We start from the raw sequence: 16259 nt of genomic DNA, 5'->3' as shown, positions 1-16259 counted from the left end.
CTGCATAACACCCTGCAATACTCTGCACTATACCCTGCAATACTCTGCACTATACCCTGCAATACTCTGCATAACACCCTGCAATACTCTGCATAACACCCTGCAATACTCTGCACTATACCCTGCAATACTCTGCACTATACCCTGCAATACTCTGCATAATACCCCGCAATACTCTGCATAACACCCTGCAATACTCTGCATAACACCCTGCAATACTCTGCACTATACCCTGCAATACTCTGCATAATACCCCGCAATACTCTGCATAACACCCTGCAATACTCTGCATAACACCCTGCAATACTCTGCACTATACCCTGCAATACTCTGCACTATACCCTGCAATACTCTGCATAACACCCTGCAATACTCTGCATAACACCCTGCAATACTCTGCACTATACCCTGCAATACTCTGCACTATACCCTGCAATACTCTGCATAACACCCCGCAATACTCTGCATAACACCCTGCAATACTCTGCACTATACCCTGCAATACTCTGCACTATACCCTGCAATACTCTGCATAACACCCTGCAATACTCTGCATTATACCCGGCACTACTCTGCAATATACGCGGGCACTACTCTGCAATATACCCTGCAATACTCTGCAATAGCCCGCAATACTCCGCAATTTTTAACCAGTTCCCGCCCACAGTCATATGACATCCCTGACTTTGAGCAGGTATATCTGAATGATGGGTGCAGCTACAGGCATCATTCAGATATCAGCTTTTTCAGCCGGCGATTTCCTACACCATAAGAATGATCATAGCTGCTGTTCCACTGCTTGATCATTCTTATGGGAGGCGAGAGGGGACGCCCCCCCTTCCCGCCACCCTCCGGTGCTTCTACCGACTCACCGCTACGATCGAAGCCAAGATCGTTTTTTTTTTATTATTATTTCAGGCTTCCCAGCCTAGAGGTGAGATGTGGGGTCTTATTGACCCCATATCTCACTGTAAAGAGGACCTGTCATGCCATATTCCTATTACAAGGATGTTTACATTCCTTGTAATAGAAATAAAAGTGATCAAAAAATTTTTTTGGGGGGAAAAAGTGTCAAACTAAAATAAATAAAGTAAAATAAACAATAAACAAAAAAAAAAAAAAAATTTAAAGCGCCCATGTCCGTGTGCTCGCATGCAGAAGCGAACACATACGTAAGTCCCGCCCACATATGAAAACGGTGTTCAAACCACACATGTGAGGTATCGCTGCGATCGGTAGAGCGAGAGCAATAATTTTGGCCCTAGACCTCCTCTGTAACTCAAAACATGTAACCAGGAAAAAATTTTAAAGCGTCACCTATGGAGATTTTTAAGTAGCGACGTTTGGCACCATTCCACGAGAGTGTGCAATTTTGAAGGGTGACATGTTGGGTATCTATTTACTCGGCGTAACTTCATCTTTCATATTATGCAAAAACATTGGGCTAACTTTACTGTTTTGTTTTTTTTTAAAGCACAAAACTGTTTCTTTCCCCAAAAAAACGCGTTCGAAAAATTGCTGCACAAATACCGTGCGAGATAAAAAGTTGCAACAACCGCCATTGTATTCTCTAGGGTCTTTGCTAAAAAAAATATATATATAATGTTTTGGGGTTCTATGTAATTTTCTAGCAAATAAATTATGATTTTTACATGTAGGAGAGAAATGTCAGAATTGGCCTGGGTGCTCCAGAACGCCTGATGGTGCTCCCTGCATGTTGGGCCTCTGTATGTGGCCACGCTGTGTAAAAGTCTCACACATGTGGTATCGCCATACTCGGGAGTAATAGCAGAATGTGTTTTGGGGTGTAATTTGTGGTATGCATATGCTGTGTGTGAGAAATAACCTTCTAATATGACAATTTTGTGAAAAAAAAAAAAAGAAAAAAAAAATCTTGATTTTGCAAAGAATTGTGGGAAAAGATGACAATTTCAAAAAAACTCACCATGCATCTTTCTAAATACCTTGGAATGTCTTCTTTGCAAAAAGGGGTCATTTGAGGGGTATTTGTACTTTTCTGGCATGTTAGGGTCTCAAGAAATGAGATAGGCCGTCAGTAATTCAGGTGTGATCAATTTTCAGATATTGGCACCGTAGCTTTTGGACTCTCTAACATTCACAAAGACCAAATAATATACACCAAGTTGTACTTATTTTTACCAAAGATATGTAGCGGTATAAATTTTGGCCAAAATTTACGAAGAAAAATTACTAATTTGCTAAATTTTATAACAGAAACAAAGAAAAATTCATTTTTTTACCAAATTTTCAGTCTTTTTTCTTTTATAGCGCAAAAAATAAAAAACCCAATGGTGATTAAATACCACCAAAAGAAAGCTCTATTTGTGTGAAAAAAAGGATAAAAATTTCATATGGGTAAAGTGTTGTATGACTGAGTAATTGTCATTCAAAGTGTGAGAGCACCGAAAGCTGAAAATTGGTCTGGTTAGGAAGGGGGTTTAAGTGCCCAGTGGTCAAGTGGTTTTAAAGGCAAAGTCCACCTTTTTCAAAAAGAATATATGAACATATATTGGCTATAGCAGTGATGGGGAACCTTGGCACCGCAGATGTTTTGGAACTACATTTCCCATGATGCTCATTGCACTCTGCAGTGTAGTAGAGAATCATGGGAAATGTAGTTCCATAACATCTGGGGTGCCAAGGTTCACCATCACTGGGCTATGGTATACTTGGGTTTTGAAAAAGCGTTCGACACCGTTCTACACGCACAGCTAATGTGTAAAGTCTACAGGCTGGGAAAATCAGTTTGTAAATTGATAGAAAACTGGCTAAAAGACGGAATCCAGAGAGTAGTGGTTAATGATTCCTACTCTGAATGGTCTAAGGCAGTGGTCTCCAAATTGAGGCCTGGGGGCCAGATGCGGATGCCCCATGTTCCAGCCCCCTGGAGCACATTTCCTCCCACTGACACCCATTGTGGGTGGGCTGAATTTTTGCCACTGACATCAACACCAGGGCACTATTCCCTCCATTGACACCAAGGATGGGGCACTATTCCCTCCATTGACACCAAGGATGGGGCACTATTCCCTCCATTGACACCAATGATGGGGCACTATTCCTTCCACTGACACCAATGATGGGGCACTATTCCTCCCACTGATACCAATGATGGGGCACTATTCCTCCCACTGATACCAATGATGGGGCACTATTCCTCCCACTGATACCAATGATGGGGCACTATTCCTCCCACTGATACCAATGATGGGACACTATTCCTCCCACTGATACCAATGATGGGGCACTATTCCTCCCACTGATACCAATGATGGGGCACTATTCCTCCCACTGATACCAATGATGGGGCACTAATTATCCCACTGATACCAATGATGGGGCACTAATTATCCCACTGATACCAATGATGGGACACTAATACCAATGATGGGGCACTATTCCTCCCACTGATACCAATCATGGGACACTATTCCTCCCATTGACACCAATGATGGGGAACTATTCCTCCCACTGATGTCAATGATGGGGCACTATTCATCCCACTGATACCAATGATGGGGCACTATTCCTTCCACTGACACCAATGATGGGGCACTATTCCTCCCACTGATACCAATGATGGGGCACTAATTATCCCACTGATACCAATGATGGGGCACTATTCCTCCCACTGATACCAATGATGGGGCACTATTCCTCCTACTGATACCAATGATGGGGCACCAATTATCCCACTGATACCAATGATGGGGCACTAATTATCCCACTGATACCACTGATGGGACACTAATTATCCCACTGATACCACTGATGGGACACTATTCCTCCCACTGACACCAATGATGGGGCACCATTCCTCTCACTGACACCAATGATGGGGCACTATTCCTGCCACTGGTACCAATGATGGGGCACTATTCTTCTCACTGACACCAATGATGGGGCACTATTCCTCCCACTGACACTAATGATGGGGAACTATTCCTCTCACTGATAGCAATGATGGGGCACTATTCCTTTCACTGACACCAATGACTGAGCACTTTTCTTTCCACTGATGCCAATGATGGGGCACTATTCCTTCCACTGAGATCAATGATGGGGCACTATTCCTCTCACTGACACCAATGATGGGGCATTGTTCCTCCCACTGACACTAATGATGGGACACTATTCCTCCCACTGATACCAATGATGGGGCACTATTCCTTTCACTGACACCAATGACTGGGCATTTTTCTTTCCACTAATGCCAATGATGGGGCACTATTCCTTCCACTGAGACCAATGATGGGGCACTATTGCTTCCACTGAGACCAATGATATAGCACTATTCTTCCCACTCATGTCCATGATGGGGCACTATTCCTTCTATTGACATCAACGAAGAGGTGTTATTCTTACCGCTGATGCCAGCGATGGGGCACTGTTCCTCTCACTGATACATGGTTTACTCCCACTGCTGCCAGGACAATTTCTCCTCCCAATGGCCACAGTCCAGTCCCCCTAAAGTCTGAAAGAGATTAAACTGGCCCTTTGTTTAGAGAGTTTGGAGACTCCTGCTCTAAGGTTATTATAGGTGTACCCCAAGGCTCAGTGTTGGGACCCTTACTTTTTAATGTAATTATAAATGATATCGGGTCTGGGATTAAAAGTACCATTTCTGTCTTTGCGGATGACACCAAGCTATGCAGTGGAATAACGTCCTTACAGGAAGTCTCTAATTTACAAGCCGACCTCAATGCTCTGTCTAATTGGGCAACTGTGTGGAAGATGAAGTTTAATGTTGATAAATGTAAAGTTCTGCACTTGGGGGCTATGAATATGAATGTATCATACATACTAGGGGGAGAAAGCTGGGGGAATCCATGGTGGAGAAGAATTTAGGGTTTTTGGTAGATCATAATCTCAATAATAGAATGCAATGCCAAGCTGCGGTTTCCAAAGCGAGGAAAGTCCTTTCTTGTATTAGGAGAGGTATGGACTCCAGAGAGAGAGATATCATTTTGCCCCCCTGTACAAATCATTAGTAAGACCTCATCTGGAATATGCAGTTCAGTTTTGGGCTCCAGTTCTCAAAACGGATATCGGGGAACTGGAGAAAGTACAGAGAAGGGCAACCAAACTGATAAGAGGCATGGAGGAGCTCAGCTATGAGGAAAGATTAGAGGAACTGAATTTATTCTCTCTTGAGACAAGGAGATTAAGGGGGGATATGATCAACATGTATAAATACATAAGGGGGGATTTGATCACCATGTATAAATACATAAGTGGTCCATACAGTGAACTTGGTGTTGAGTTATTCACTTTAAGGTCATCACAGAGGACAAGGGGGCACTCTTTTCATGTTGGGGAAAAGAGATTTAACCTCCAAATACGGAAAGGCTTCTTCACAGTAAGAGCTGTGAAAATGTAGAATAGACTTCCCTGCAGAGCTGGTTCTGGCCAGCTCAGTAGATTGTTTAAAAGAAAAAGCCTGGATTCTTGTATCACGCACAGGTCTCAACTGTGTGGTTGGGAAAATACCTATTACATTTCAGGTTAAATTGGTAGGGTGGAGTTCCTCTTCAAGTATCCAGTATTGGGTGTTAATGTCAGGGTCCCACTAACTATCCGGACATCCCCGTACCTAAAACGCTTACCTGGCTCCATGTCTCAGCTCCAACAGCATCTCTGGCCCCAGCACCATGTCTGTCACTTCCTGCTCTCACAGGGGACACCGAGTGCAGTGGAGTCATTGGCTCCTGCTGCCATCAGTCACACTCCTGTGAGGAGGGAGTGGGGCCATGTCCATAGACATACACAGCACAACTCAGGTACCAATGGAACCAAGCATGCGTGGGTGCCTCCTTAGCAACTGGGCTTGATACTGTCAGGGCTGGGCTCAGCCCTTCCTTCTCAGAGCTGGCCACTCAGCTGTCGGCTAATTGCCAGCTACTATCTCTCCACAGTTACTCAGCTGTTGATGATATCCTGCTCATCAGCCTGCCTACTTAAGCCGTCCAGTCCAGAGGATCTCTGCCTTCGCCTTGGTCAACATCACAGAGATTATCTGCTGTGTTCCTGTTTAACGACTTGCTTTGCTGACATCCCTTCTGGCTCCAGATCATGCTTGCTTTTCCACTACATTGATCTCTGATCTGGCTTGGCTGACTATCCGTTACGGTTACTGAACTTTGGCTATGTTTTGACTACGTTTGTTCTTTTTTACTTTTATTATTGAACAAGTGTGATCTTCTAGATTGTAAGCTCTAACAAGCAGGGCCCTCTGATCCCTCCTGTATTGATTTGTATTGTAATTGTACTGTCTGCCCTCATGTTGTAAAGCGCTGCGCAAACTGTTGGTGCTATAAAAATCCTGTATTATAATAATAATTTAACTGTACTTCTGTCTTGGTCTGATTTCATGGTTTCTGACAGTTACAGAAGGCACTTGAGGGAGGGAGGAGCCAATAGTGCCAGTGGGGACTGACAGAAGAGAAGGGAAGTGACAATTCTGTGCAATATAGTATAACCTCTTTTTTATTAAAAAAAAAAAAAAAATATGGCCTTCAATATTACTTTAAGATTCTTATTAGGAATTATGATTGTTATGGTATATTAATAAGTTTGTATTATAATGAAGTTCATTGTTGGAGTTCATGCAGACAGGCGTTGTTTTGGCATGTTTCAAATGTCAAACGCAGGTCAGAAGATGCACCTATAATTCAGTGTTGCAGTGCATGTACAACAGTACTGAGGCTGCATTCGGCCCGTTTTCCTTGCATTACTTGGGATGCTGCAGGTTCTATTGAGACGCTTTTGTATTGGAGGCAAAAGTCAACTGCTGTGTTGCAAGTTCAAACACATGCATTGGTGCAACACTGCATCAAAATGCAAAAGACAGGTTAGGTAATTGTTAAGGTCATGTTAGACTTTGAGACTTTCCATGATGCATGGCTGCACATTTTTTTCACATTTATTTTTCCCACTTGAAGCTTCAAGCCATGCTGAAAATGAGTGTACCGAAGTGGTGCTCAAGGAGGGGGGCATCGTACGCTGTGTGCACTTTTAGTGCAAAAAGGTTTAACAAGTTCATAAAAAAATGGCCATTTATCACACATGCATGTATGAGAAGTATGAGCGATAGCTAGGGATTGTTGTTTGTCTAGCTAATGGAAGTCACAGCATCCTCCAGGAATGTGTTATGATGTCACAGGCCTTTGAAGTGGGATTTACTCCATGTCAACTCACCGTGCCTTGGGCAAGTAAACAGGAGTGAATGGAGTGAGTACCTGTTCTCCTGAACTGAGGAAAACAAACCTCTAGGCCACCCTGTGTACATTGTGAGGGCCCAATTTGTGGAAAGTCTGTGGTTAGGTTGAGAACAATAGAAGAGAAAGCTCTACAGGCTTAACCATCAGCATGTCTCGTAAGGTGTCTGACTTAAAAACAAAGAGCATCTCCATCTCTGGGAGGATCTGATTGGTTATGTTTAGCAACTCAGAAAGTTCCTCCAGTTTATTCATTACAGGTACTTATAAAGCACCGTCAATTTATGCAGCTCTTTAGATATACTGTATATAGGTCACCAATAGACCATGACCAGACAGAGAATCTAAAAGATCACTACATTAAATACCATTATAAACTATGGCACAAAAACCAGTTAAAAATGTACCGGTAACAGACAAAAATTATTTTCAATTTCCGAACCCAAAATGCTGAAACACAGTAGAGATAATTATACGATCAAACATTGCTATTAGAAAATGTTCCATTTTGCTGGAGCATTGAATGAGCTTCTATTTGTTATTTTGAAGGTTCAGGGATGAAAATGAAACAATACATTTTCCTTACTCCCTTTTAATGTATCAGCTGCTTCTAGTTTACCTTTACTTCCTGTACTAATCTGTTCCAAGAGCCATGCAGTTGACTTGTGTCCTCTTCCTGCTGGACAGTCCCCTTTTTGTTTCAGTTACCCAAACCCTCCATGTCACTACTACCTTTCTTCTGCAGGAAGTGTCCAGCCAAGGTCACCAGTTGACATGTGGCCTCTTCTTGCAGGACAGCCCCCCTATTTTGCCAGTTACTCAAACCCTCCATGTCTCTACTACCTTTCTTCTGAAAGGAAGTGTCCAGTCAAGGTCACCAGTTGACATGTGTTCTCTTCTTGCAGGACAATCACCCTATGTTGACAGTTTCTCGAACCCTCCATGTCCTTACTACCTTTCTTCTGCAGGAAGTGTCTAACCATAGTCATCAGTTGACATGTGTTCTCTTCTTGCAGGACAGTCCCCCTATTTTTCCAGTTACCCAAACCCTCGATGTCCCTACTACCTTTCTTCTGCAGGAAGTGTCCAGCCAAGGTCACCAGTTGACATGTGTCCTCCTCTTGCAGGACAGTCCCCCTATGTTGACAGTTTCCCAAACCCTTATGTCCCTGCTATCTTTCTTCTGCAGGAACTGTCCAGTCATGGTCATTAGTTGACATGTGTCCGCTTCCTGCAGGACACTCCCCCTATTTTGCAGGTTAACCGAATCCTCCAAGTCCCTACTACCTTTATTCTGAAGAAAATGACCAGCCAAGGTCAGCAGATGCCCCAAAGCTGCTACCTTTTATCTCCCCCTACACCAAATGATTAGGTGATGCTTAAATCAGATATATTGCCGCAGAAAATTTACAAACCTGGCTGCTTGACTTTGACCTTGCATATCCATACACTGCCATATAGATGTCTTGTTGTCCACCCGCAAACTGACCCTAAAGCTAGCCATACACCAGTAAAAAAAATTTAAAAATTGTCATTTTCAGAACCTTCGTTAGATTTTTGAATAGGTAATGTGGATCAAAACCATGATCGCCCTTAAATGTATTGATGAACAAAATTGAAGGAAAATTATTATTTTTTGTTTTTGCAAATAATGAAATACTAGTAAATAAGATAATCGTTTGGGAAATTCCATTGATTTCAAATTCAAATGTTAAAAGCAAATGAAATTTAGAAGTACCTTTGAACGACATTGATCAAGTCTCTGATGGCATTATCAAATGTACTGATGAGAATTTTTGAATGAATGTTCATACAAAAATATACCAGCGTATGGCAAGCTTTAGTATTTTTCTCCCAGTATCAAATGTACTGACATGATTTTTAATACGAACGTTCATAGAAAAATCTATTGATATATGGCCAGCTTAAAAACTCCAATGACATTGAAGTGCTGCAGCTTCCTTACTTTGAGGATTTGTCCAGCACTGGCTCAGCCCATCTCGTCTTGTTTACAAAGTCCCAGCTTGGAGTAAACCTAGAGACCCCCCCCCCTCCCTCCACATCCCATGTAGGAAATGACACAAAATGAATACAGTGGTCCCATTTCCAGTATCTATACCAGGGTTTCTCAACCAGGGTACCATAGAACAGTGTTTCTCAACTCCAGTCCTCAAGGCGCCCCAACAGGTCATGTTTTCAGGATTTCCATTATTTTGCACAGGTGATTTGATCAAGTTCACTGCCTTAGTAATTACCACAGCCGTTTCGTCTAAGGGAAATCCTGAAAACCTGACCTGTTGGGGCGCTTTGAGGACTGGAGTTGGGAAATACTGCCATGGAACCCTAGGGTTCCTCCAAAGGTCGCTAGGACCTGCTCTTTAGCCAACTAACCACCACCATAGCTCCTCCTTCATGTAAGAACACCTAAGTCCCTTCTGTTTCCCACCCATCAGCTTGCAGAGCAGGCATTACCACCTCAAGTTCAATATATTAATTAAAACTTTTATACAAAAATCTACCGATACATGGCCAGCTTAAAAATTCTAATGACATTGAAGTGCTGGGGCTTCCTCACGTCGAGGATTTGTCCAGCACTGGCTCAGCCCATCATCTCTTGTTTACAAAGTCTCAGAAGAACGTTGGAGTGAACCTAGAGCTACCCCCCCCTCCACATCCCCTTGTAGGAAATTACATAAATGTAATACCGCGGCCCCATTTTCAGTATCTATACCAGGGTTTCTCAACCTGGGTACCATATTACCTGCTCTTTGGCCAACTAAACACCACCATACCACTCTCCTCCTTCCTGTAAGGATACCCAAGTCCCTTCTGTTTCCCACCCATCGGCTTGCAGAGCAGGCGTTACCACCTCAAGTCCAATATATTAATTAAAACTCTCCGGTAATACTGTACTCAATTCAATGTTCACTGATACATCCTGATGAGGATGGCTCTCAGCCTGTAACCCATATTATATACGGGATGTAGATCAGGGGTTCTCAGTCAGGGTGCCATGGAACCCATAGGGTTCCTCCAGAGGTTGCTAGTGGTTCCTTGGGCAATTTCTGCCTCTCAGATAAGTTCCCACTTACACCATTCATCCTTTTAGCTATCTGTAAGGGGATAATTCTTCCCAATGACCACAAGTGTAAGCAGCATTCTTCCCACTGTCCACCAATGTAAAGAGCAATCTTCCCATTGACCATCACACGAATTTATCAGAGTTGTAGATATGGTCATTTTTAGCAGGGGCTCCCTAAGACCGGAAAGTTATTTCAAGGGTTCCTTTGGAGGTTGAGAAACGCTGATCTAGACCCCCCCTACACACACTTTACATGCCAATAAAGATTCAGAGAAGAACAGGTACACACAAGAAAGTGACTTACCGTCCATGTGGCTGACTTTGCAGTGCTGGATTGCTGAAAGGTGACCTCGAAGCTGTGGGGTCCCGGGTAGTCTGTGTTGGAGGGGATGACCGGTGCGGGCGACATGGCGTCGAAGGTGGAGCTGGGCTGCGAATAGGGAGAATGCGTGGGGACATTCGAGTTGTGCTCTGGGTTGTACGGACTGGTGGAAGCTGCTCGGTTACCAATGCTCTGATCCATGGTGTTGTTCAGCAGATTGAACTGAGACTGCAGACGGTTTCGAATGGGAGGAGAGAGAGAGGGGAGAAAAAAAAAAAAACACACACAGGTAAGGACTGGAGCATCACACAGGTAAGACGGAGAGAGGCATCAGCTGCATTTTAGGATTCAAGGTGTCTAGTTACAGGAGTCTTAAAGGACTTGCTGGCTTTGGAGTCATTCGAAAAATTTCCCCAGGCTTTTTCCTTTTTGGTAACAGGTTAATACTTGTTGTCAGTGGACAGATTGACAGGTCTGTTGTGAGCCAGCTCAGGAACACCTCCGTGTTCAACAACAAGGAGCGCTCTATAGATTCGAAGCCTGGGAAAAGTTTAAAGACCGAATCCAGTCCATTTATTTAAAAATTTAAAGACACCTTCAAAGTGGAACTTTAGTCAGAAATTGATGTCCCGCTGGATCACTTCATACTGGCTTCTTTTGCAGATATAGTTATGTAAAACATTAAAAAGAAGTGGCTATACTCTTTAAAATCCAGTAATACACTGTCTCACCCTGCTTTTTGTACATGCTCAGTTGCTCTCCATTTTTGGCATTGCGCCAAAAATCAGAGCCACTAGAGGCCGACCTGCTAAAAGCCTAAAGATTTTTAGCCCTAATGCCCCATACACACGATGAGATTATTGGACGAATGACCGTCCGTATTTTTTTTTTTTTGCATGCTAATCTCAGATCGAATCTGATGAGTTTACTAAAGTCACGAAAATTCCCGCACAACAGAAAAAAAAATTTGGAAGTGATGTCATGTGTTGTATTACATTTGTATTGCATTTTCAAACAATAGCTGTACTGATTAAAACGAAAATCGTACGAAAAAAAAAAAAATTCATGCATGTCCGATAGAATAATAAATCGGATGAACTGTCATGATCAGCTCTCGAAAGCGCTGTACTAACGATCCGATTATCGTACGATCGATTCGAAAGTGGTATTTTCTGTACGATTTTCTGATCATGTGTACGGGGCTTAAGATTTTAGCCTAAAGCAGGCTAAAAGCCTAAAGATTTAGGCTGAAAAACCTAAAGATTTACTGCTGCTCAGCAGCCCTGGGCTTCAGCAAAATGGCAGCCTCCGGCAAGAAGAAACAGCACCATTGCTGGAGGCAATTTACAGCACACACTCATTTTGGTAGCACAATTATTAATGTGGAATGTATGTTAAAGAACATTATTTTTTTATCAAGTTGTTTTGGGTAAAGTTCCACTTCACCATATTTTGCATTCAAGCCTGACCTCCGGCCTTCCCTTCAGTCTTTCACGGGTTGTACTGAAATGGTTTACTCTGATTTCACTGCACATTGGAGAGTGCAAAATCTGGTGCAGCTGTGCATGGTAACCAATCAGCTTCCAGCAGTGGCGGAATTACCAATGTCGCAACAGTCGCACTTGCGACTGGGCCCTGGCATTCCGCCAGTGTGGGGGGGGCCCTCTCAAGACCCCCGCACCTCCCCCTGTACCTCCGGCTGGTATCCAACTAAACAGGGGAGGGGACAGAAGGGGGCGATCGGCAGCTATGTGATATCTGCGGGATGTTCCTCCAACCAGCACAGTTCACTTCCCGAGTGTGAGTGTATATAATGAAGAGGGGAGGGGCCTCTGACCCGAGCATACTGCCCCCTCCTGTCACACTGCCCCCATCGTACTGCCCCTTCTTGTCACACTGCCCCCCCTTCTTTAACAGTGCCCCTCTTATTACACTCCCCCCTCCGGTCACACATTTTTCAGATACCCTTCTTTGGTCACACTGCCCCCCTCCTATAAAAATACCCCATCCTACTGCCCCCGTCACACTGCTCCTCATCCTTTCACAATACCCCCCCCATCATACTATGGGTCAGGGGCCCTTCATGGTTTCTTGAACTGGGGCCCTGAAGGCTATAGTTATGCCTCTGGCTTCCAGGTTTTATTGCAAAGCTTAATTGAACAAGCTGAAGTTAGAAGCTGATTGGCTGCCATGCACAGCTGCACCAGATTCTGAGCGCTCCCTTTTTAGTAAATTTCCCCCTATAATGGACCAGGCGGGGGGAGTGCTGCTAAAATACAGTCCTATCAGGGAACTGCCTCAGTAAAGAGACCCTGTCACCAGACCATTTTCATACCTCCCAACTTATTGAGATGGGAACGAGGGACACCTATTGGCAAAAGTATGTAAGCAGAGGACACACCCCCTGCCACGCCCCCTTAAAGGAGAATTGTACAAAAAAAATGATTGGTTAAACCCACAAGTGCTTTTTTTACCACTACTATTCCTTTATATTGGCTTTTGGAATTTACAAATGCAGCAGTTTAGAAATCAGATGAAAGGTTTAGCTCTGGGAAACACTTTTTGATAGCTAAAAAGTGCATCTTATAAACAACTATATAGATCAGACCAAAATGAGGGACACATGAGGAGGAAAGAGGGACAGAGGGACTTTGTTTCCGAATCGGGGACAGTCCCTCGAAATCAGGGACAGTTGGGAGCTATGCATTTTCACAAAAAATATCTCATAAGATTTGCGTGTTGAATGTACTGTATTTATGCATTATGAAGATAGAAGGGTATTCCCGCAGCTGCACACCTATCTGGCCATGTCATTATGAAGTAAAAGCAGCCTCGGCTCGCTCCATCGGAAGCCATGCCCCCCAACATGGGTCACCCTGTCCCCAGGAGTGGGGCGAAATGCGTTGGAGCCATGGCTTCTGATGAAGCGAGCTGAGGCTGCTTTGACTTTATAATGACATGGCCATATAGGTGTGCAACTGTGGGAAGACCCTTCTATCTTCATAGTGTAGATGGTCTCGCTCCCAGTCTGCACCCATCTAGTGCCTTCCACCTCACTGGACTTTGGATGCCTGAGAGGGAGCCCCTAAGCTGTATTTTATGCATGTTATTTACCTGTAAAAGCCTCTCTTTTGTAGACAACCAACAGTCTGGAGATGACTACTGGGTGCCACCATCTTAGGTGTGATGTCAGCAGCCCCGGCAAGCGCAGAGCTGACCCTCCATAGTATTCACCTTCACTCCTACAGAACATTAAAGCTTATGCAGGTAGGTGAAGGGAGGGAAGAAGCTGGGCCAGCACAGAGAGCAATTAGAGACTCCCAGAAGAAGAACTATGACATACAATAGTGGTCTCAAAACTGCGGCTCGGGGCATGCAAGACACTATTCTGCCATCTGACCAGTGGCGGTGCATCCATAAGGGCGCACGGGCCTCTCTCACCAATAGATAGATTCATGCACTGCATGAATCTATCTATGGCCACCACTGCCACCCCATATTTAGGCGCCCGGCCCCATTTTGGGTGCAGGGCGCCTGAATTACATCGGAGGGGGGTGGTTTTGAAGCACCTGATTAAAGCCATAGGCTCTAATAGGCGTCATAAAAGGCAACTAAGCTGTGTGTTAGAAAAACGAATGAATATTCGCTTTACTAACACTAAGCCGGCTCTCCGCCAATCAGGTGCTCGGATCTGTTACCCGTCACCTGATTAGCTGAAACGACAGGCGCTGTGACATCGAGGAGCTGTCCCACCGAGACAGGTGAGTTCAGACGGCGGGCTGGCAGGGGGCACACTGGCAGCATTTGATATGGCACAGTGGCTGAATTTGATGGGGCACAGTGGCGGCAATTGATGGGCACAGTGGGGGCAATTGATGGGCACAGTGGGGGCAATTGATGGGCACAGTGGCGGTGATTGATGGGCACAGTGGCGGCAATTGATGGGCACAGTGGATGCGTTTGATGGCCACAGTGGCAGCAATTGATGGGCACAGTGGCATTTGATGGGCACAGTGGTGGCAAATGATGGGCACAGTGGCAGCGTTTGATGGGCACAGTGGCAGCGTTTGATGGGCACAGTGGTGTCAATTGATGGGCACAGTGGCATTTGATGGGCACAGTGGTGGCAATTGATGGGAACAGTGGCAGCATTTGATGGGCACAGTGGTGGCAATTGATGGGCACAGTGGCGGCAATTGATGGGCACAGTGGCGGCAATTGATGGGCACAGTGGCGGCAATTGATGGGCACAGTGGGGGCAATTGATGAGCACAGTGGCTGCATTTTATGGGGCACAGTGGCGGCAATTGATGGGCACAGTGGATGAGTTTGATGGCCACAGTGGCAGCAATTGATTGGCACAGTGGCATTTGATGGGCACAGTGGCGGCATTTGATGGGCACAGTGGCGGCATTTGATGGGCACAGTGGTGGCAATTGATGGGCACAGTGGTGGCAATTGATGGGCACAGTGGTGGCAATTGATGGGCACAGTGGCTGCGTTTGATGGGCACAGTGGTGGCAATTGATGGGCACAGTGGTTGCGATTGATGGCACAATGACTGCGATTGATGGTACAGTGAGGATGCAATTGATGTTTTTTTTTTCTGAATTTTACAGTTTGTATGCATCCCCCCCCAAAAAATTTTGAGCACCAGCCGCCAGTGCATCTGACCCCAACAATGGGGCGCCATTTTTTTTACCGACACCAATAATGGGGCACTATACCTCCCTATGGTATGAACAATGGGGCACTATTTCCTCCCCTAGTACAAAATGTGGTGATGTATTCTCCCACTGATACCAGGAAAAATTCTGCTTCCGCTAACCAAAGTCCGGCCCTCCTAAAGTCTGAAGGACAATAAACTGGCCCTTTGTTTAGAAAGTGCTGGGGAGTTCACCTTTCCTGGAGCATTTACCTTTTCTCTCCAGGAAATCTAAACTTTCCTGGAGCATTTAAAACACTTGCTTTTTTGTGCTGCATTTTATTTAAGTTGGTGACAGGGCCTCTTTACTGACATCATTGCTCGTACTTTGTGCTATTGCTGCTACACGGGCATCATGCAAGTTCAAGTAGGAGCCGGTTACATCAATGATGTGTTGAGCACACCCACAAGTCCGTACACCGCGCCAACCGCTCGGAGTGATAAATGAGGGGTGGACGGCCGACACTACAAGACAAAAGCGCCAACTTCACCATAGAGGAAGTGAACCCAAGTCTGTTTTTTTTTTTTTTTTTTTATAAATAATACATTAGTTCCCTCCATACAATTGTAGCACTTAAGGTGGACAGGCCAAGAGTAGTATCTGCATTAGGAGACCACACATCAGCCCGATCGAGTTACCTTCTGGAGATAACCTTGTGCCCCCCGCCATTGTAGACACAGACAATGGACAGAGATTAAGGATCAGAGAAGTTTATTTGTGGAAGTGCCTGGAGGGAAGTAGACACCTATAGAAGGCGAGGGCGACAGAACCAGCCAGAATGGCCGGCAATAGACCCGAGAGCTTTTCAGAAGGTTCTACAACCTACAAGTTAATCACTTCAGCTCCGGAAGGTTTTACCCCCTTCATGACCAGGACATTTTTTGCGATATGGCACTGCGTCGCTTTAACCG

At 44.7% G+C, this 16259-nt stretch overlaps 1 protein-coding gene across 8 annotated transcripts in view; it reads right to left on the bottom strand.

Annotated features, from left to right (window-relative positions):
• The window catches only part of TP73 (tumor protein p73), a 187352-nt gene that overhangs the window by 73285 nt on the left and 97808 nt on the right, over window positions 1-16259 (bottom strand). For all 8 annotated transcript variants that reach the window (XM_073603600.1, XM_073603594.1, XM_073603595.1 and 5 more), the window contains one exon: window positions 10625-10870. In XM_073603600.1, the coding sequence (XP_073459701.1) occupies window positions 10625-10870 (246 nt within the window). The remainder of the gene's footprint in view (window positions 1-10624; window positions 10871-16259) is intronic.

The sequence above is a fragment of the Aquarana catesbeiana genome, linkage group LG10 (assembly GCF_042186555.1).
Source record: "Aquarana catesbeiana isolate 2022-GZ linkage group LG10, ASM4218655v1, whole genome shotgun sequence".
Classification (NCBI taxonomy): domain Eukaryota; kingdom Metazoa; phylum Chordata; class Amphibia; order Anura; family Ranidae; genus Aquarana; species Aquarana catesbeiana.
The sequence above is the reverse complement of the archived record's forward strand: the minus strand, read 5'-3'. Positions and strand labels throughout refer to the sequence as shown.